General features: G+C 36.9%; 1 protein-coding gene across 1 annotated transcript in view; it reads right to left on the bottom strand.

Annotated features, from left to right (window-relative positions):
* CCDC102B (coiled-coil domain containing 102B) overlaps positions 1-17,041 on the bottom strand; it is a 194,784-nt gene that overhangs the window by 156,926 nt on the left and 20,817 nt on the right. Inside the window, exons 2-4 of the mRNA XM_009333494.1 lie at positions 15,605-16,216; positions 13,544-13,758; positions 8,021-8,129 (exon numbers count right to left, since the gene is read on the bottom strand). Of these exons, the coding sequence (XP_009331769.1) occupies positions 8,021-8,129; positions 13,544-13,758; positions 15,605-16,201 (921 nt within the window). The 5' untranslated portion in view covers positions 16,202-16,216. The remainder of the gene's footprint in view (positions 1-8,020; positions 8,130-13,543; positions 13,759-15,604; positions 16,217-17,041) is intronic.

The raw sequence follows: 17,041 nt of genomic DNA, 5'->3' as shown, positions 1-17,041 counted from the left end.
ATGGAACCTTGACGTTATGCACCATCACAAATTATACTTTATGTTGGACAGGAAAAACATTCACATTAAGTACATAATTTCTAGAGATAACACTAAATATGAACTGGTACCTGATTTATGAAAACAATGGAAAGAATAGTTAAGGGTCTACAAGAATCCTTGCTTTAGCAACGCTCCAGAATTATTTCCTCACTCTCAAACTACTTGTAAGGTATTGTAATTTAGGCAGGAAAAAGAAATGTGTACATCTAAAGTAATTTTTTAAGTACTTTTATCAAACCATGAGTTAGATGTGTGGTAACATCATCATCCCATTTCACTCAGTCTGAAAATCGCACCAGCCTCTCAAACAAATGAAGGATTGAGCCCAGTAAGGAACATTCCAAATTCTAGATCTAGTCTAAAAATAATGAGATTTTACCACAGAAAAATTAACTGCACTGAGTTCCCACTTTATAAAGTCATTTGAGTTCTCAAATAATTCAGACATTGTTCTCAGAAAATTGCCTAATGATATTTTAGAACTCAGCCTTGAGGATTCTGATATCAAATTTTATAAAGAATCCTTTATCTCACTCAAACAGACTACTGGCTATTCTGTAGTATATAAAATCATCACAGATTTATATTTTGGGACATGATTTTATTCCTATGATAGCTATACACAGTATGCAACATTTCTGTGCATCTTAGGTAAGAACTGAGCAGAACAATTCACAGTAGCCAGTATAGCCATTAAGACTACTGTTTTATATCTGATAATAATTATGTTTTCTGCAGGATTCAGGGGACAATCAGAAGGCATTTTGGGGGTCAGGCAAAGAGTATAGGACAAAATAGATGGTCTTACTACATATATCTAAATTTCCTGTAAGATTATCAGAGTATCACTATGTCTAATTCATGTATATACTAAGTGAATGAAAATAGCAATTATAGGTAAGCAGCTCTGCAGCATCTTCACACTATAAGGTAATTTCAGAATAAAGAATTCTGGAAAAGGTAGAAATAATGCAGAATCCTTAACAAGAACTAGCTGTTAACCACCTGAATCTCCAAAAAGGCTGTTCCATTTTAAACAGCATTTAAATGTCTACAGTGAAAGTAGAAGACTTGATTTATCCAGAAGCCTCGCTTGCCTCAGTGAAGTTTCCTCCACCTGGGGAACAACAGGTAGGGAACTGTTACCGTTCTCTTAAAGAAAGTGATGCACCTAAGTAACAATACATAGATTGCCATAATATACAGTGTAAAACATCCATATACTGAGAGAGAGAACAGAAAACGTTTGTTTTAAAAGATGTTTAAAGATATTTCTTTGGCTCTAATGCAAAGTCAACAGTGCTAGTGACTTACTTTCAACTCTGCACCAAAAAAAAGAACAGAAATGTCTCTGCCTAAGATACAAAATGCTAATTTAGCCTGTGATTCTTTTCATCTAAGGATACTTCTTTTGATACTGACATTCCAATAGGCTTTAAGTACCAATTAGTGTAATTTTTGCCTCATATCCCCACAAACTGGAATATGAATTTCCCTCATTAATTACCAACACAATAGACAATGTAGAGTAAGGGCACATTCTGTACTTCAGCTAGCAGAAAATTATTTTAAACAACACAGAAGTCACTGCCTATAGTGGCATTTGTAAGTCGACAGTGCACACCAGTGGAATATAGCAGTATATGCATTTTTTCACTGTTTTCAGTATAATGCAAAATTGCTTTGTAAATATTCCATCTTATTTAACTTTTAAACCACCAGAAAAGCATGTCCTTCAGAAATAATAAAGACAGATGTAAAATGTTGAGGAAGACTTGCAGAGAGTGTAAACAAGAACGTTTTATTGCGCATGTTATAAGATTAAATGAGCATTCTAAAACCTAAAACTTTAACAGTCTTGCTAACTATAATTCTGTGTTTACAAACATTAGGGCATCACACCAAGGATTTGATCTGTTTTATGAAGAGTCCAAAGACCTAACTAATCAGATTCAGATACACTTTTTGTGTCTTTCAGACTGTAAGGTTAGTTAATTGATCTGTAAACTAAGCTGTATCGGACAAAATTGGATAACCTATTTCCGGGGACATTCAACTAGCAATGTCATTGATGTCAAAATTTTCGTGTTCTTCAGAGAACTTCAAGATTCCTGGTTTTTCCTACAAATATTACTTTAAAAACAAATATACCTAATGTCAACACGCTTTATTTATTCAATGGTTTTACAGACTTGATCTTTGCCCTTCTGTGGATTCTCATGCAAACGCAACACTAATGTGAGCATGATTTTATACTGAGCAATTGCTTCCCCCTTTTTAAGAATAACAAAGTGTTTTATGGTCGTTAGTAGGTTATTTGTAATATATGTGAAAAGCAAGGCAGAAGAAATATTAATTGATTTAGTATCCCACTAAGAGCTGCAAGCTCTTCTAGAAGTAGAACTGAAGCTTATTAGCTAGACAGTACATACAAAGTGTTTTTGACAGCTAAGAAATGTAGACACATAAATCTTAGTTTAAGATGTGATCTTATGGACTTGATATTGTGTAACAAGCTCATAAATAGGTCTCTTCAAAAGCCCCAAATGTATCTAACTCATACTGATAACATTGTTAGGCCACAAATTCACAAGAATTTGTAAGATAGGCTCCAGATAGTACAATACATTTTTCCTGCAATAAACACAAAATGTAAGGAAGGGACACTCCACTTCCTTTCTCCCTGGAAAAATATTTAATGGACATAAAGTCTTAGTTCACTAGCTCTCTAAAGAAAGCCAAGACAATTTTCACTATCTAGTCAGCCAAGTAAGGTAAAATTTAAGCCCTAATCTGTAGTGAGGAGGTAATCTTTAAGAAGAATAGCCAAATAGGACTTGGTTTGAAACTGTTATAATGAAAGAATACTTGAAATTAAGGAAAGGCTAGAGAAAGCTAAATGAGTGAGGACTTCTGAGTGTCCTTAGAGAAACAGACAAAACAATGTGCCATAAAAACAGATGACATTTGACTGCTTGCAGATAAACAGAGTGCTGTCAAACATCAATCAAGATTTGAAAAATAAGCTTGTTAGTGTTAATCTTAACTTCTTATTTTACTAGTTAATGGGAGAGCAGAATTTTTATAACAGAAAAAGAAATTATCATTTTCAACACTAAATGCAACTTCCTGTTGTATTTGTTAAAATGGTCTAATTTATGACCCCAAACAGGACAAGTTCAATGCTAGTGTCACACAAAGCTATATATAATGCTTGTAGTTACTACAAACATAAATTGCCACTTTACTATTTTTTTTAGTTAACTCAATGCATTGAAAACTTATTTACAATTTCCAAATTGATGCAGAATGCATATTTAAAAAAAAAAAAATGATTATCAAGATCACCGAGGCTTTTCATATTTAGTTTGTTCCAAGGTGAGTGAATACTCATCTTTTAACAGAAAGTACTTAGTTACTGGAAGCACTAATACTCAAAACTTGGCAGCTGTGATGTTTCTAACATTACACAAAACCTCTCAAACTTCCAAAAGGCTAGCAGAGCTAGCCATTCCTAAAAATGGTTTAACTTGCAGTGGCACTGTCACTTGTAAACCAAGAATTTTTTTCCACATTCCCAGTGGGACTGTCAGGTGATCTACCAAAGGAAATAGCAGATTAATTTATGCATGACTGAAACCAAAAACTCTTAGTCAAGGACATGAAAATAATCCAGATGTAATGATTAATCTGTTATTAATCTAGAAATTCCTTTGTGATTTAATATTGCAAGTGTGTATACAAATCAGATTCCATGCTTAGCCTAGTACGTGTCTGCACTTTCCTTTATTTCACTTTCAAATTTTTCACTGTCAAAAACCTTGTATGGTGTTCCAGCACCCAGTTCTCAACAGTAATATACAGTAAGTGACATTCACACACACATTGCCAACACACAATATTTGTTTTTTTCAATAAAGGAAGAATTTTCACTTACAAAAAACCCACAAATGTAAGTAATTTCATTCACATTAGTCAGATTCATCAAGACCAAAGTTTTCCTATAATTTAAAACCTAGATGTATAAGTCTTATAAATCTCAGAAGACAAACAGAATGCTCAAAATATCACCTCCTGTTAGCAATTAAAGCAATTCAGTACGTCCCCAAGAAAAAAGCAGGAACACATATATATGTGTATATGCATGCACATATACAAAAATTGGAATCTATCAATCTCCAACTAATTCTCAGCAAGTTTTTACTTCTTTTTGTTCTATTCTTGCTGACAGTGCCATAAAACATAAAGACTACTTTTCTTAAGCAAAACAATTAACTAAAACCAGACTTCCTCTGTTGTGCAGAAGTATGACAAGCTAAAATCTTACTTAGTTTGCAAGCAGAAAATAAAGAACTAAAATCTAAAGGAATTCAAGTATGACAGATAGATGTTAATTTGTTGCTGTGGATGTTCATCTATGAAGGAAATTCCATTCACATATGCACCACCTTGTAACTAGAACTTGGAATTTAATAGACTGCTTGCAATCTTTTCCAAAACATGAAAAGAAAGCTAATTAGTTTTCCTGGATTATTCAAAATCTGAGATGTTAAGTTTATAGGAAATTTTAAATTCGCTATCTATATTTAGTTATATAGATACATATTTTGAGTTTTGTTGGATCTAAGAGGTCCTCAACCCATTGTTCTGAAAGCTAAATCCTGAAAGCTGCAACACAAATATTTCTTATTCTTCTACTCATGAACTTGGATTGAAATGAACACTTCTTTCCTAACACCATTCCTACATAACCAGGCAATGTTCTTAAATTACTCCTTTGAAGGCTGACCTCCTTTATAAAATTGCATTGCTTTCTGGCATCAGACCTCCACCAAGAGTTCCCTGCTAAGCTAAATCAGTCTCCTGACACATTTACCTTTTCTCCTGAGTATTAGGGCGAACCTTTGCTGCACTTGGAAGATCTTGTACTTCAAGACGTGCCAGCTTTGGTGAACTCCTTTGTTTACCAGTCAGAGCCGCCTCCTATGGGATCCTACCCAACTGTTCCCTGACTAAGCCAACATCCTGCTTTCCTTAGGTTCAGGGTCTCTACTCTGCTACTTGCTTTTCTCACTTCCTTCAGGACCACAAACACCACTATTTCAAAGTTACTACAGACAAAGAAATTACTCATCATCACATGGCCAGCTAGTTTCCTTCATATCAGTCAACAACAGATCCAGCTATGCCATTCCACTGGTTGGTCATTTAATACCTACAGCAAGAAATTATTCCTGAAACTCTCCAGAAATTTCTTTGCAGCAGCCATGTTGTCTTTCTAGCAGCTGTACAGTAAGTCCCCCATGAAAAGCAAGGTCTACAACTCAGAGACTTGAGTTCTTTAAACACTTTATTTGCTTCATCAAGGTGACCTGTAACAAACTCCCACCACAATGTCACCCTTACTGGCCTCTCCTCTGATCCTGAGCCACAAGTCTGACTATCACCCATCCTGCAGGAGAGCTCAAAACATCTGAGCTGTTTATAGATCTGAGGGCAACTTCCATCCCCCCAGCCCTTCCTTGCCAGTCTTTCCTGAAGTCCTTCACAGTACTCCAGTTGCATGAACTTGGCACAGTATCTTAATTGCTCCAACAATATCGTAGTTCTGTAACTACATGCAGCTCTAATTCTTCCTGCTTGTTTCCCAGGATGCATGCATTTCTGTACCAACACTTGAGACAGGTGTCCCTTCAACTTGTTTTATCATTCCTGAAGTCTTTCATGCTCCTATCAACCTGCACCCTGAATTTTCCACTCCTGAGCACCACTTCTTCACTTTACTGTGGTCTGTAATCTGCCACCCCCACCATTCCTAGTTCAAAGCTCTCCTCATTAGGTTGGCCAGATTGTTGGATCAAGGAGTCAACACCTGAGCCTCCATGACCTCAACCCCAGAGCTGTGTGGTCATTCCCAGTATGCCCCGAGCTGGTGCCCATGTGGATGAGCAGCAGGGAACAGTAGTAGTCTAAGGACTGGACAGACCTTGGCAATCTCTCTGCAATGTTCTGGATCCAAGCCCACAGCAAGCCATAAAACCCTCAAAAAGGCAAGAGGGGACACAGGGCTTTCTCTCCCTACAGGAGGGAGTCTCCTACTACTACCACTCACTGCTTCCTCCTGATGTTAATGCATAGTTCAGGTTAAAGCTGGCTCTGATGTCTCCCCAGTCATGGCTTTCTTCTCCTACTCTGCTACCAGACTGTCCTGGTTTCAGCAGGGATAGAGTTAATTTCCTTCCTAGTAGCTGGTACAGTGCTGTGTTTTGGATTTAGGAAGAGAACAAAATTGATAAGGCACCGATGTTTCCGTTGTTGCTAGGTAATGCTTACACACAGCCAACTGAGAAGGCTGGAGGTGCACAAGAAGCTAGGAGGGGGCACAGCCAGGACAGCGGACCCAAACTGGCCAAAGGGATATTCCATACCATGTGACGTCATGCTCAGTATATAAAGCTGGGGGAACAAGAAGGAAGGGGGGGATGTTTGGAGTGATGGCGTTTGTCTTCCCAAGTAACCGTTAAGCGTGATGGAGCCCTGCTTTCCTGGAGATGGCTGAACACCTGCCTGCCCATGGGAAGTAGTGAATGAATTCCTTGTTTTGCTTTGCTTGTGTGCGCGGCTTTTGCTTCACCTACTAAACTGTCTTTATCTCAACCCATGAGTTTTCTCACTTTTACCCTTCCGATTCTCTCCCCCATCCCTCTGGGGGGGAGTGAGCGAGCGGCTGTGTGGTGCTCAGTTGCCAACTGAGGTTAAACCACGATACAGACTTTTGAACCTATTCTGCAACTGCAGATCTGCATGTGGAAAAAGAACCATCCTCCACTTGCTGGAGATCATAAGTTTCCAGCCTTCCTACTATGGGACTCTATTTACCTCTCTGCTGATTGTGGTCTCTGGCTGCCCCTCCTGTGTGGGTCAGACTCTTACCTCTGGGGACCCCGTGAAGATCCTGTTAATCTCCTGTTTGCCTTCCCTGAGCCTGCCCAGCCTGTTCACTTCCTCCTGCAGCTCAAAAGGGGCAACACATTTCCTCAATCAACGTACACCTCTTGTAGGCATGGACACCCCTTTCCCCTGCCCCAGCCTCAAGGGAAGGTATCAGGCACTGCCTGCAGCCCAAGGCCTGGGGACCTGCATCCTCCCTCTGCATCTCTGAGCCAAGGTCTCTACTGTGCCAGCAACAGCAGCCCCAGCTTGTGCTGAGGATCATGTCCCAGGGTGTGCCACTACTGTTGCTGATGTGTCTCATGCTGCCGTCAGCACATTTCCAGCCCCCTCCCACATGCAAACTGCTGGACAAGCCACCGTTCACCACAGACACAGCCTGGGACCTGTGCGCTGGACCTGGCAGCTACACAGCTCTCCCACAGTGCCACCTGAATGGGCACTGAGCTCTCCCTAACCAGGATTCACCTCTCTTGGCCACAGCCTGGATCTGGGGATGCCCCCACCACCTCTGAGGATGCCGCCCCCCTCCTTGCCAGGCTGCCACCCCCACCATGCCCACTCGGTAGCCTGGGGGCAATGTCCTTATGGTGGCGGGGCTTCCCCACACACCCCCTTGCCCTGCACGGGCCCCTTCTGTCCGAACACAAGTCCAGCTGGACCCTGACCACGGCTCACTGTACATCAGGGCCACCACCTTCACCACACATGGAGACGGGGCACCAGCACCTGCCTCTTCTGGCTGGTCCCTTCCTGTGAGACTACAGAGCTACCCTACTGCCACCCTTGCAGCTCCCCAGCACCCGTGCCACCATGGCAGGACATGGTGGCTGTGCCGGGGTTGGGCTTCTCCACACATGCTCGGCAGGTCCCTCCCCCCAGGCTACAGGGATAAATAGTTGATAAATCAACCATTTACCACTTTCATAAACCCTAGACATGATTTTACTCTTAGTTACAACACAAGAAATCAGAAGTCTCAATATTGTTTCTTACTCCATGTGATAACGATGCACTGCTAACATACCTGTTTCAGGCTATCCAGTTTGGTTTGTCTCAGTTCTTCATATTTCCATTTCCAAAGAAATAATTCATTTTCTATCTTATCCATTTCTCTTTCCAGAAATACATTCATTCTGAAAAAGCATTTTAAAAGTCAGCATTACATCTTTTTGAAGTTGACAACAGACAACTTACTTTGAATTTCCTTTCCATAGTTTGAGTTATATTTTTCTGCCTTTGTCAACTGAATATCTGATTTTTATTAAAAACCTATATTATCATCATATAATAATTCCAAGAGATTTACCAAAAATAATAGCTAAAGAGAACAAAATAATCCAGTAGTATAGAATTAAAATTTTAGATGAAATAAAATTTTGGGATAAACTGGAGAAAATTTGGAAATGGACTTCAGTTAGTGATTCAGGTCACCTAATACATGGCGAGTTAGTGAAGATCCTCAGAGAAAAGGTACTGTATCACTTTTAGTTGGGCACAGACAGAAGATTATTTTAAACACACATATACAGGAGAATATATACAGTATGTAGACAGTACTGAAACCAAAGATGATCTACTTTAGATGTAAAAAAAAAAAAAATTATTAAAATATGTATTTTCATGTTTCAAAAAATAATTGCTTTTGAAAGAAAATGCTGGAAGAATTTTAGGAAAATGGATTCCTTAGCTAAGAGGTACTACACCCTCATTAAGCATTTGCTTCTGGAATGCTATTTGAGCATAAAGTCCATTGCTACATTCAGAAATTTTTAGGATACACAATTCACAAAGAATGGACAATGATTCCTTGGAGAAAGGTACTGTATTACTGAAACAATGAACTTTGATATTTACTTTTACCCCTCTTTTAACCAATTAAAATATTTTCAGTCATTCAGGAAATAATGAAAGGAATATGAAGCAGCAGAAGCAGTACCAATGTTTTTGTCTTTGAGACTGATTAAAAATTCATTTCTGTGTTCACAGGAAACACTATTAGCCAAGTTCCAAAGACAAGAATGAACTTCTCATAATTTCATTTATGAAATTCCTTCATAATTTCATTTTATATATGTGTAATACACATGCATAATTTGCAATTTTGCAACAAAATAGGATTTGGAACTTAATTAAAAGTGAAAGAAAAAAATTCTTAATTACAAATAAAAGCTTTCAAATTATACTTCTAACATTTCTATGAAATTAAATCACAGCTTAAAATTCTGGAATATTCCATTGACTATAAACATCAATATAGGAATAAAGCCTATAAAGTCAGGATGCTGAAGAAATCTAAAATCCAAAAAACAGTAGAACTGCGTAAGTACTATTATGTCGGGAGATGAAAATTTTACATTATATAAATTCTATGAAAATGGAGGGATGAAGGGCTACTATACCAGAAAAGAGAAAAAATATTGAAATAGTTGAAAATTTTAATACTGGTGATCAAAGAAACTGTTGTATGCAACAATAGTTATTTTCTATTCTGAGGCTAATGGAATTCATCAACATTTTTACTGCCAGGCTGGCTATAGTTACATTCTGAGAATATTTGATTTTAAATTCATCTTCCATAACAGCATTGTTAACTTTAAGGAATTAAAGCAAAAGGTATTCATGAAATTTATCTGGGGCATGTCTATGCAGCGTACTGCAGGCTTGCGCAGAGATACCAAGAGTTACCACTGACTGGTCTGGCTCAGGTCCTGGAAGCAATGTTAGCTACGTTAATGAAGCAATCCACTTGAATGAAGTGTCTTCATGTTCTTTTACAACTGAATTTAATGCTCTTGAACCAGGGATCTCCTTTTTCTGCACAGATATAGCACATAGCACAGCTTATCTTAGTAAACACCTATGGCTCCTGTAACATTATAGTAATAAAATAAACACCATCACTCACAAAGCAAAGCGGAGAAAAATTACTTCTGTCATATGTAAAGAACTTAAGACATACATTTCAACTGAATAGTCTTTCTTCTGAAATAATGGGATATTTCAGTGGAATGGTAACTTCATTGGGGAACTAAAAGAATTATTAAGAGGGATGCTTAATACAGTAGAAAGTGAAAGCATGAAAGACGACAGTTTAATACTTTGAAAATAGCCTACTGACTGTACTGAAAGCATTGAAAGTCCTTAGAAATGGTCTAATTTGAAAAGTAAAAGAGGAATGTCCAGTATGTGGTGCTTACTTAGAAGATACTACTTTTATTTTGTGTTACAGTACCTCTTAAGTGAGATCAGGTCCCTCTGATGCTACTAAATGAAAGAGATGATCCTAACTACATGAAGTTTACTATTTAACTAAAGAAAACACAGAGTGGAAGAAAGAATATAGCAGAGATCGGTGAAGCAGCTTACTGATACTTAAACAAAAGATCAAGATCAGAGCATTTTTAATGAATCTTGTAACCACCTTTTTAACTCCTTATTATCTAGTCAAATCACAGAATGGTTGAGGTTGGAAGGGACCTCTGGAGGTCATCTGGTCCAACCCCCCTGCTCAAGCAGGGTCACCTAGAGCTGGTTGCTCAGGACCATGTCCAGATAGTGTCTGAATGTCTCCAAGGATGCAGACTCAGCAACCTCTCTGGACAACCGGTGCCAGTGTTCAGTCACCTTCACAGAAAAAAAGCTCTTTCTTGATGCTCAGACAGAGCCTCCTGTGTACATTGCCTACCCATCCAACCTTAAGCAATTCCTCTTCAATATCATCAACTACCAGTGTAGTTAGTAGGCTTTTGGTTATAGATCAAAGAAACACTTCTAAGTTCAAAATGAAACAAATTAAGATCTTGAAACTAGAAGACATTTAGATGAGAACACTGGCCCAAAAGATGACTAAAGATAGTTATTTTAGGCAAATGATTCTTTAAAGTGCTGAACAACTCATAAGGTCTTTAATTCCCATTCATGTCAATGGGACCTCAAATGTGTATTTGATATGAGCCATAGTGCCTAGTAAAGGATTTTGGTGTGTGATTTTATATTGTAAACCCAACCCTGAAGTTCTTTGAAAGTCAAAACATAAACATTGAGCTCTTTTTTTTTTTTTTTTTTTTTGAGCTCCTTTCTTTTTATATTTTGCAAAGCCTGATCCATGGCTTAAGGATATATTGACATTACTGAAGATAGCTCTAAACAGAATGCAAGAAGCATAGGTCCTCTCAGGGTGAAGAAGCAAAACATCTTATGGAGAGATTAGTCAGGTAATTAGGGGCAAGTCCAAACACTGGATCCGCATGAGCTAACTTGACTCTGGAAAGAATGCGGCCAGAGTTTGGGAGTACTGCATGTAAACCAGAAAACTCTGCCGAGAAGTCCTGTGCTGTATGAGTAAGATCATACTGACTGCCAAGGTAACCTTTGGCCTTGGGGTTCAAGCTGTCTGTGATCCAAGCTTGCTTTTGATGCAGCACAGCTGTGTGTCCTTGGCTCAAGTTTACTGAGAAAATTGCTAAGTTGTGAGGAAGAAGCTGTGAGAAAGTACTTAAGCTAGAGCCATGCAAGATAAGAAAAGTAAAAATGCAAACAGGGGTGAGATTGTTGAGATAGTTATTATTAACAGCTCCAGAATCCAGGAGCAAAAATACTGACATGAACAAGTATAAAACCCTAAGAGGAAAAACTGGGAATCCGAAGATGGAAACTCAGCAAAATAAGCCCATTCCAGTAAGCAGTGCAGACCAACCCTTTCTGAGCTTGCAGATGATAGCCTGTCCAACAAAGACTTATAGGGTGTCTCAGGAGACTGGTGACTATGTTAATGCTTATCCTAGTAACATTATTCCTAGCTATTTATTGTGTGCATTGCCAAAAATAATTGCTTCATATTTTGAAATTGCATATATTCTGCTTACAGAACATCTTTGCGCATGGGAAATGTTGCTCAAAGTGACCTAGACAGGGAGTTGTTACACCAATGCCCGCTGTTATGTGGAAACCCCTGCTCTATGAGCATTTGCTGTCTGAGGTTGGCACTGCCATGTGTTGCACCATGTAGACATGCCTCAGTCCTTACCATGTGCCAGTAAATTTATTACTGTATATCATAGTCAGTATATATCTAGCGATAAATGGCAAAATCTGTCTCTCTGTAGTATAGTTACAAATTGGCTAGAGAAACACGTGAACAAACAAACCAAAACCAGGAGGTAGAACCAGGGTTTATTAAAATTTTGTCTAAGAAGTGATTAAAAAATAAGAGTTGAAAAGTTATCACCTGTTTAAATTGAAAGTTTTATATATGCATGTATGATTGCTGTTGAAAAATGAAGTACCTAGGACCCTAAATATTTCAACCAGAGGAGAACGGATACATGAGGCATCAGTCTCTCAATTCACATGAAATACCATGACAAACCGGAAAATTTAGCCATTCTGGGATTTCTGTTTCCACAAAACACTAAATCCTTTTTAATGAGAAAGCATACTTCTGGTCATTTGCTGCAATATGATTCAAAGAAAGAATTATTGTGTTTTCTACAGCTATCTAATTTATATAACAGAACACAGTAAATATTAGTTAGGAATTTAAAGGATTTTTTTTTTTTTCTTTTCTTTTCTCTCTGACTTGTAGTATCTACAGGACAATTGTGAAAAAAACTGATAGGAAAGAAGTTCTTCATCATAGCTTACCATCACAGACTCCCTGAACTGAAACTGTTGAATGTATTTGCAACAGAGGGGGCATTTTCTTCCTTTTCATTTTCTAGTTAACTTCAGCTGGTTTTGAAGTTACAATCACATAGTGCCTGAAGTCTCCTACTACATCCATCATACATCACATACTGCGTGTTTCCTTGGAAAGCCTTTTTGGTGTGATTCAATCTTGCTCAATACTGATCATCAATATGAAACATCAAGGAATTCCTACCAGTACAGAGACTCACATGCTAGCATATAGTGTATAATCAACACATGACTTCTTTTAGGCCACCAAAATGCACACTTACTATTTATGTGAGGTAAATTTGATATGGTACAATAAGCATACAATAAGCATGTTATTCTCTCTCTGTCATCTGCTTTTGACATAGACCTTACTAGAAGTGAAGAGGTTAAGATTAACAGCATTTTGCAGTTGTATTCATGTACTTTTAATTCAAAACCAGCTTTAGTCATTCTGCAGTTGGATTCTTTCAAAGTCTGCTGGTAGACTATATAGACTACCTATAGACTATAGACTATTTTTTATTATGCACAAAGTATTCCAATAACTGAGCATAACATACATTAGATACCACTGCATTGATACCAAATTACTAGTAAGTATAATTTTTTAATTAACTGTACATTCTTAACAGTTCTGTATGGAGCACTTCTTATTTAAATGACAGACAAGCCAAGGAAAACAATAAACACAGTGCTGAATTTCGCCTCTAAATTCTTATCAAAGCCTTGTAAATAGCAATTAATAAAGCTTAGAAATTAGAACATATGAGATATAAATACAAATATCACCATATCTATTTTAGAAAGAGTCTTAAAAGCCTTTATTTTTAATAAAGATTTCCCCAAGTAGTATATATTTTGCACTTACTCTCTTTCCTTCTGTAAGATTTTCTGCATCTCAGCCAAATGCAAATGCAAGGCTGAAACGTGTATTAAATCATTCTCTGTTGACTTAGCTGTACTGTCCAAACTTTTTTTAGGGTCCTCCAAACAGATGCTGGGAACTCCATTGGGAAAGGAATCAGGAGTCTTTGGAGTGATTTTTTTATTGTGATTGCTTTGGTCTTTGATTATCTCTACATCCTGAGAAAACAAAAATATGACATCTGAGAAAAACATAAATGAAGGGAAGAGTTTAACAGAACTTCTGCAGGGCCTAGCAATGCTCTTCTAGACATTTAAGTCACACAGGAGAAAAAAGGAAATAAGTAACATCTTATACAGTTGCACTGTATATGGAGAGAATGTGCAAAAATGTCATTGTAGTTAGATCACTGTCATTTTGTGACATCTCACACCCTCTGTTATGACAAGCTTCATATCCAAAATATTTCTAATGTACCTTTACTAAAGAAATAGATTCCAATTATCATTAGTTGGCTATAACCATGGTGAAGACAGAATCCTGGAACTAAAAAAACCAGGAATGCAATTAATGCATACAAATAATATATGGAGAAACTCTACATTAGAACTCTTAAACTTCTAATGTAAATCATGTTGAAGCAAGTGAGGGATGTATACAAGTTTTGTATAAGGACCAAAGTTACCTGCATAACATACCAATTTGGATCCCATTCAGAAACTAAAAGCACTATAATATCTATTTTGAAGATACAAGCTTTGTATACAAAACATAAGCAAAACTAATAACAATTAGAAAAAGATCATTGAAAAAGAAAATACATCTTTATTAGGAAGACTGAATATCTGTTATAAACAATAGTTTCCTTTAGAAATGTATTTTTTTATCACCTCTGACGAACTGTGTTTAAAAGCTAATCTCATTTTAGCAGATTACCAATGGTACTATTTCATGCCACTCTGTTCTTTTGAATTTTTAGAAGAATGCCTGAAATCTGTATCAGAAAATACTAGAAGCTGCTGAAAAGATAGGACTGTTTTCCATTCATAAAGTTTCGGTTTTAAAGTATTGCATTATTTTATACTAAGGAGAAAGAGAAAGAGTTAAAATATATTTTATGTCATTTCCTTCCTATGGCCCATTTGTCTGCCCAAAAGCATGAAAGGCATGCATTTTTTTGCCAAATTTATTCTCACTACTAACACTATGGTGTTTTTTTTCAGAATTCACAAGAATATAATGTAATTTAGGTGCATTACAGAGTAAGTGAAAATTCTGGATGTAATACATTCAGGCCTAAAATCCTGAGAATTTTCATTGAACTGAAGTAAAAATCTTCCTACATCTTTCCTACAATGTAGGAAAAAAATTTCCTACATCTACAGTGTCTGCTATCTATCTGAAAATTAACAAGTATAGTTTTTACACAATGCTGTCTATGAAGACTGTAGAATAGATGCCAAGGGACAGAATTAAAACTGGTAAAACATGAGCAAATAGTTCCATTTTGATGAATGTAATTGGTTCTTTTGTACAGAACTAGAAGCTGTATTAAACCATGCCCATACTTGATTGTTTAATTCTGCATAACAACGTAATTGCTCTCCTTGCCAAATAAAAATCTTGCTGTTTTGCAGAACAATTTGCCTCACCTCTTCCCTCATTCCAGAAGCTGCGTTAAGGGAGAATCAAATGATTTTATTTTAGAAGCCAGGAACCTACGTTGCTTTTTTGGAGGTAAAAATAAAAGTACACAAAACATGGAGAATTCAGATAACAGAGGTAATCTGTTACCTTAAAACATGAGAGAGAGTCAGAACAATACTCAAGTTATTGGATATAACAGTCTGCCTCTGTTACTTAAATGTTTAGCCATAGTTGAAGGGTATGAATTGTTTTCTGTATTTCTCTATATTAGGAATTTTAGATAGGTAAAAAAGTAGTTTTACTATTGAATGGGTCAAGTAATATTTTGGTCAAAATGCTTGAAAAATTCAATTTCTAGATACACATCCATAATCTCCAACTTCTTCATGAACTAAAAAAAAATTCCCCATTCTTTACCTTCTTTGTGTCTTCTGCCTCAGGAATCTTGTTGGTTTTGCTCAGTCCTTTCATAGGTTCTTGTTCCAGAAATGTTAACTGGTTTAGGTCTTTTTTAATATAAGATTTTTCTGAGCAACTGAATTCTGTTTTCCAAGCAGTTACATTTTTCTTCTCACTTACTAAACTGTGATTTATTTTTTTAAGCGTACTCAGTTCTTTTACAACACTGTCTAATTTGATTCTCAATTGTCTTGCTTCCTCTCGAGCTTTATTTCTTTCTGCTCTAACTTTGCTCCATTTCTCCCTCCAGTTCGCGGTACAATCTGACCACCAGCGCATGGTCTTCTCCATTTGAGCAGCTCTGGCTTTGACTTCTTCCAGTTCCCGAATTCTTACTGCTTCAAAAATTTCCCAATCACTGCTGTAATTTGTATGCATGTATGGATAATGAGATGAATATGGGTAGAAACTTTGAGATGGCAGATTTGAATTACACAGATGGCCACTTGTTTGGCAACCTCCAGCTAATTTATAAGGTTGTCTTGGTTGGGTCCCAAAAACCTGTGTCTCTTCCATTAGTTTCTGAATGGAGCCTAAATTCATGTTTTGATTCATAATCTAATTTCACTCCTAAAAAAGACAAAGAAAGACAATAATTTATCTTCCCTCAATTAAATTATATGAATAAGCTCAAACAGGTGTTTATTTTACTGCTATAATAATGAGTTAATCTTAATAATACTGTTGATGTTTTAGAAATGTGCTTCATCAACAAGAAATAGTTATTAAAATATATTTTATGTACTACTTTTTGAGTAGAGCATAAACAGACATACTTATTACTTGACTACGAATTGCTAGCAAAGGAAGTGTCATTAAATAATCATAGTGCTCTCAAAAATTTTTGAGTCTAGAGAAACTAGGCAAAAGCTTTCTTCCTTCAAGACAAGATTAAATTGAATCAATATATATTTTAAATGTCTAGTAAGAAGAAAGTATTTGTCTAGAACCACAATCACAGTTTCACGTGCAAAACTTACCTTATAATTTGCCTACCTAAGCAAAAAGAAAAAAAAACCACAACACCCCCCCCCCCAAAAAAAAAAACCAAACCAAAAAACAAAACCCACCAAAACCCTGATCTTTGGAGTTTCTTTGTTACATGAGAAAAATCAAGCATTTTTATAAAGGGCTTTATTTTGTTGTCTACATTCCAGAAGCTGTCCAGGAAATATATTATATTATTTTTGAAAGCGTAGCACTATCCTACTGTACTGTATAGCCTACCTCATGATGATATGACTCTGTTAGTAGATCTTGTTTTGTTCCTTTTCATTATTTATCTGCTATTACTCATTCAGCCCAGAGGAAAACCAATGTCTCAGAAATTGCTTTCCCACCCCAGTGCTGAGAAAATATTCATGCGGACAGTTTGTACAGATTAGTCACTTATAC

Source organism: Pygoscelis adeliae, unplaced genomic scaffold, assembly GCF_000699105.1.
Source record: "Pygoscelis adeliae isolate BGI_AS28 unplaced genomic scaffold, ASM69910v1 Scaffold140, whole genome shotgun sequence".
Lineage (NCBI taxonomy): Eukaryota > Metazoa > Chordata > Aves > Sphenisciformes > Spheniscidae > Pygoscelis > Pygoscelis adeliae.
This window is presented reverse-complemented; position numbering and strand designations above follow the sequence as displayed.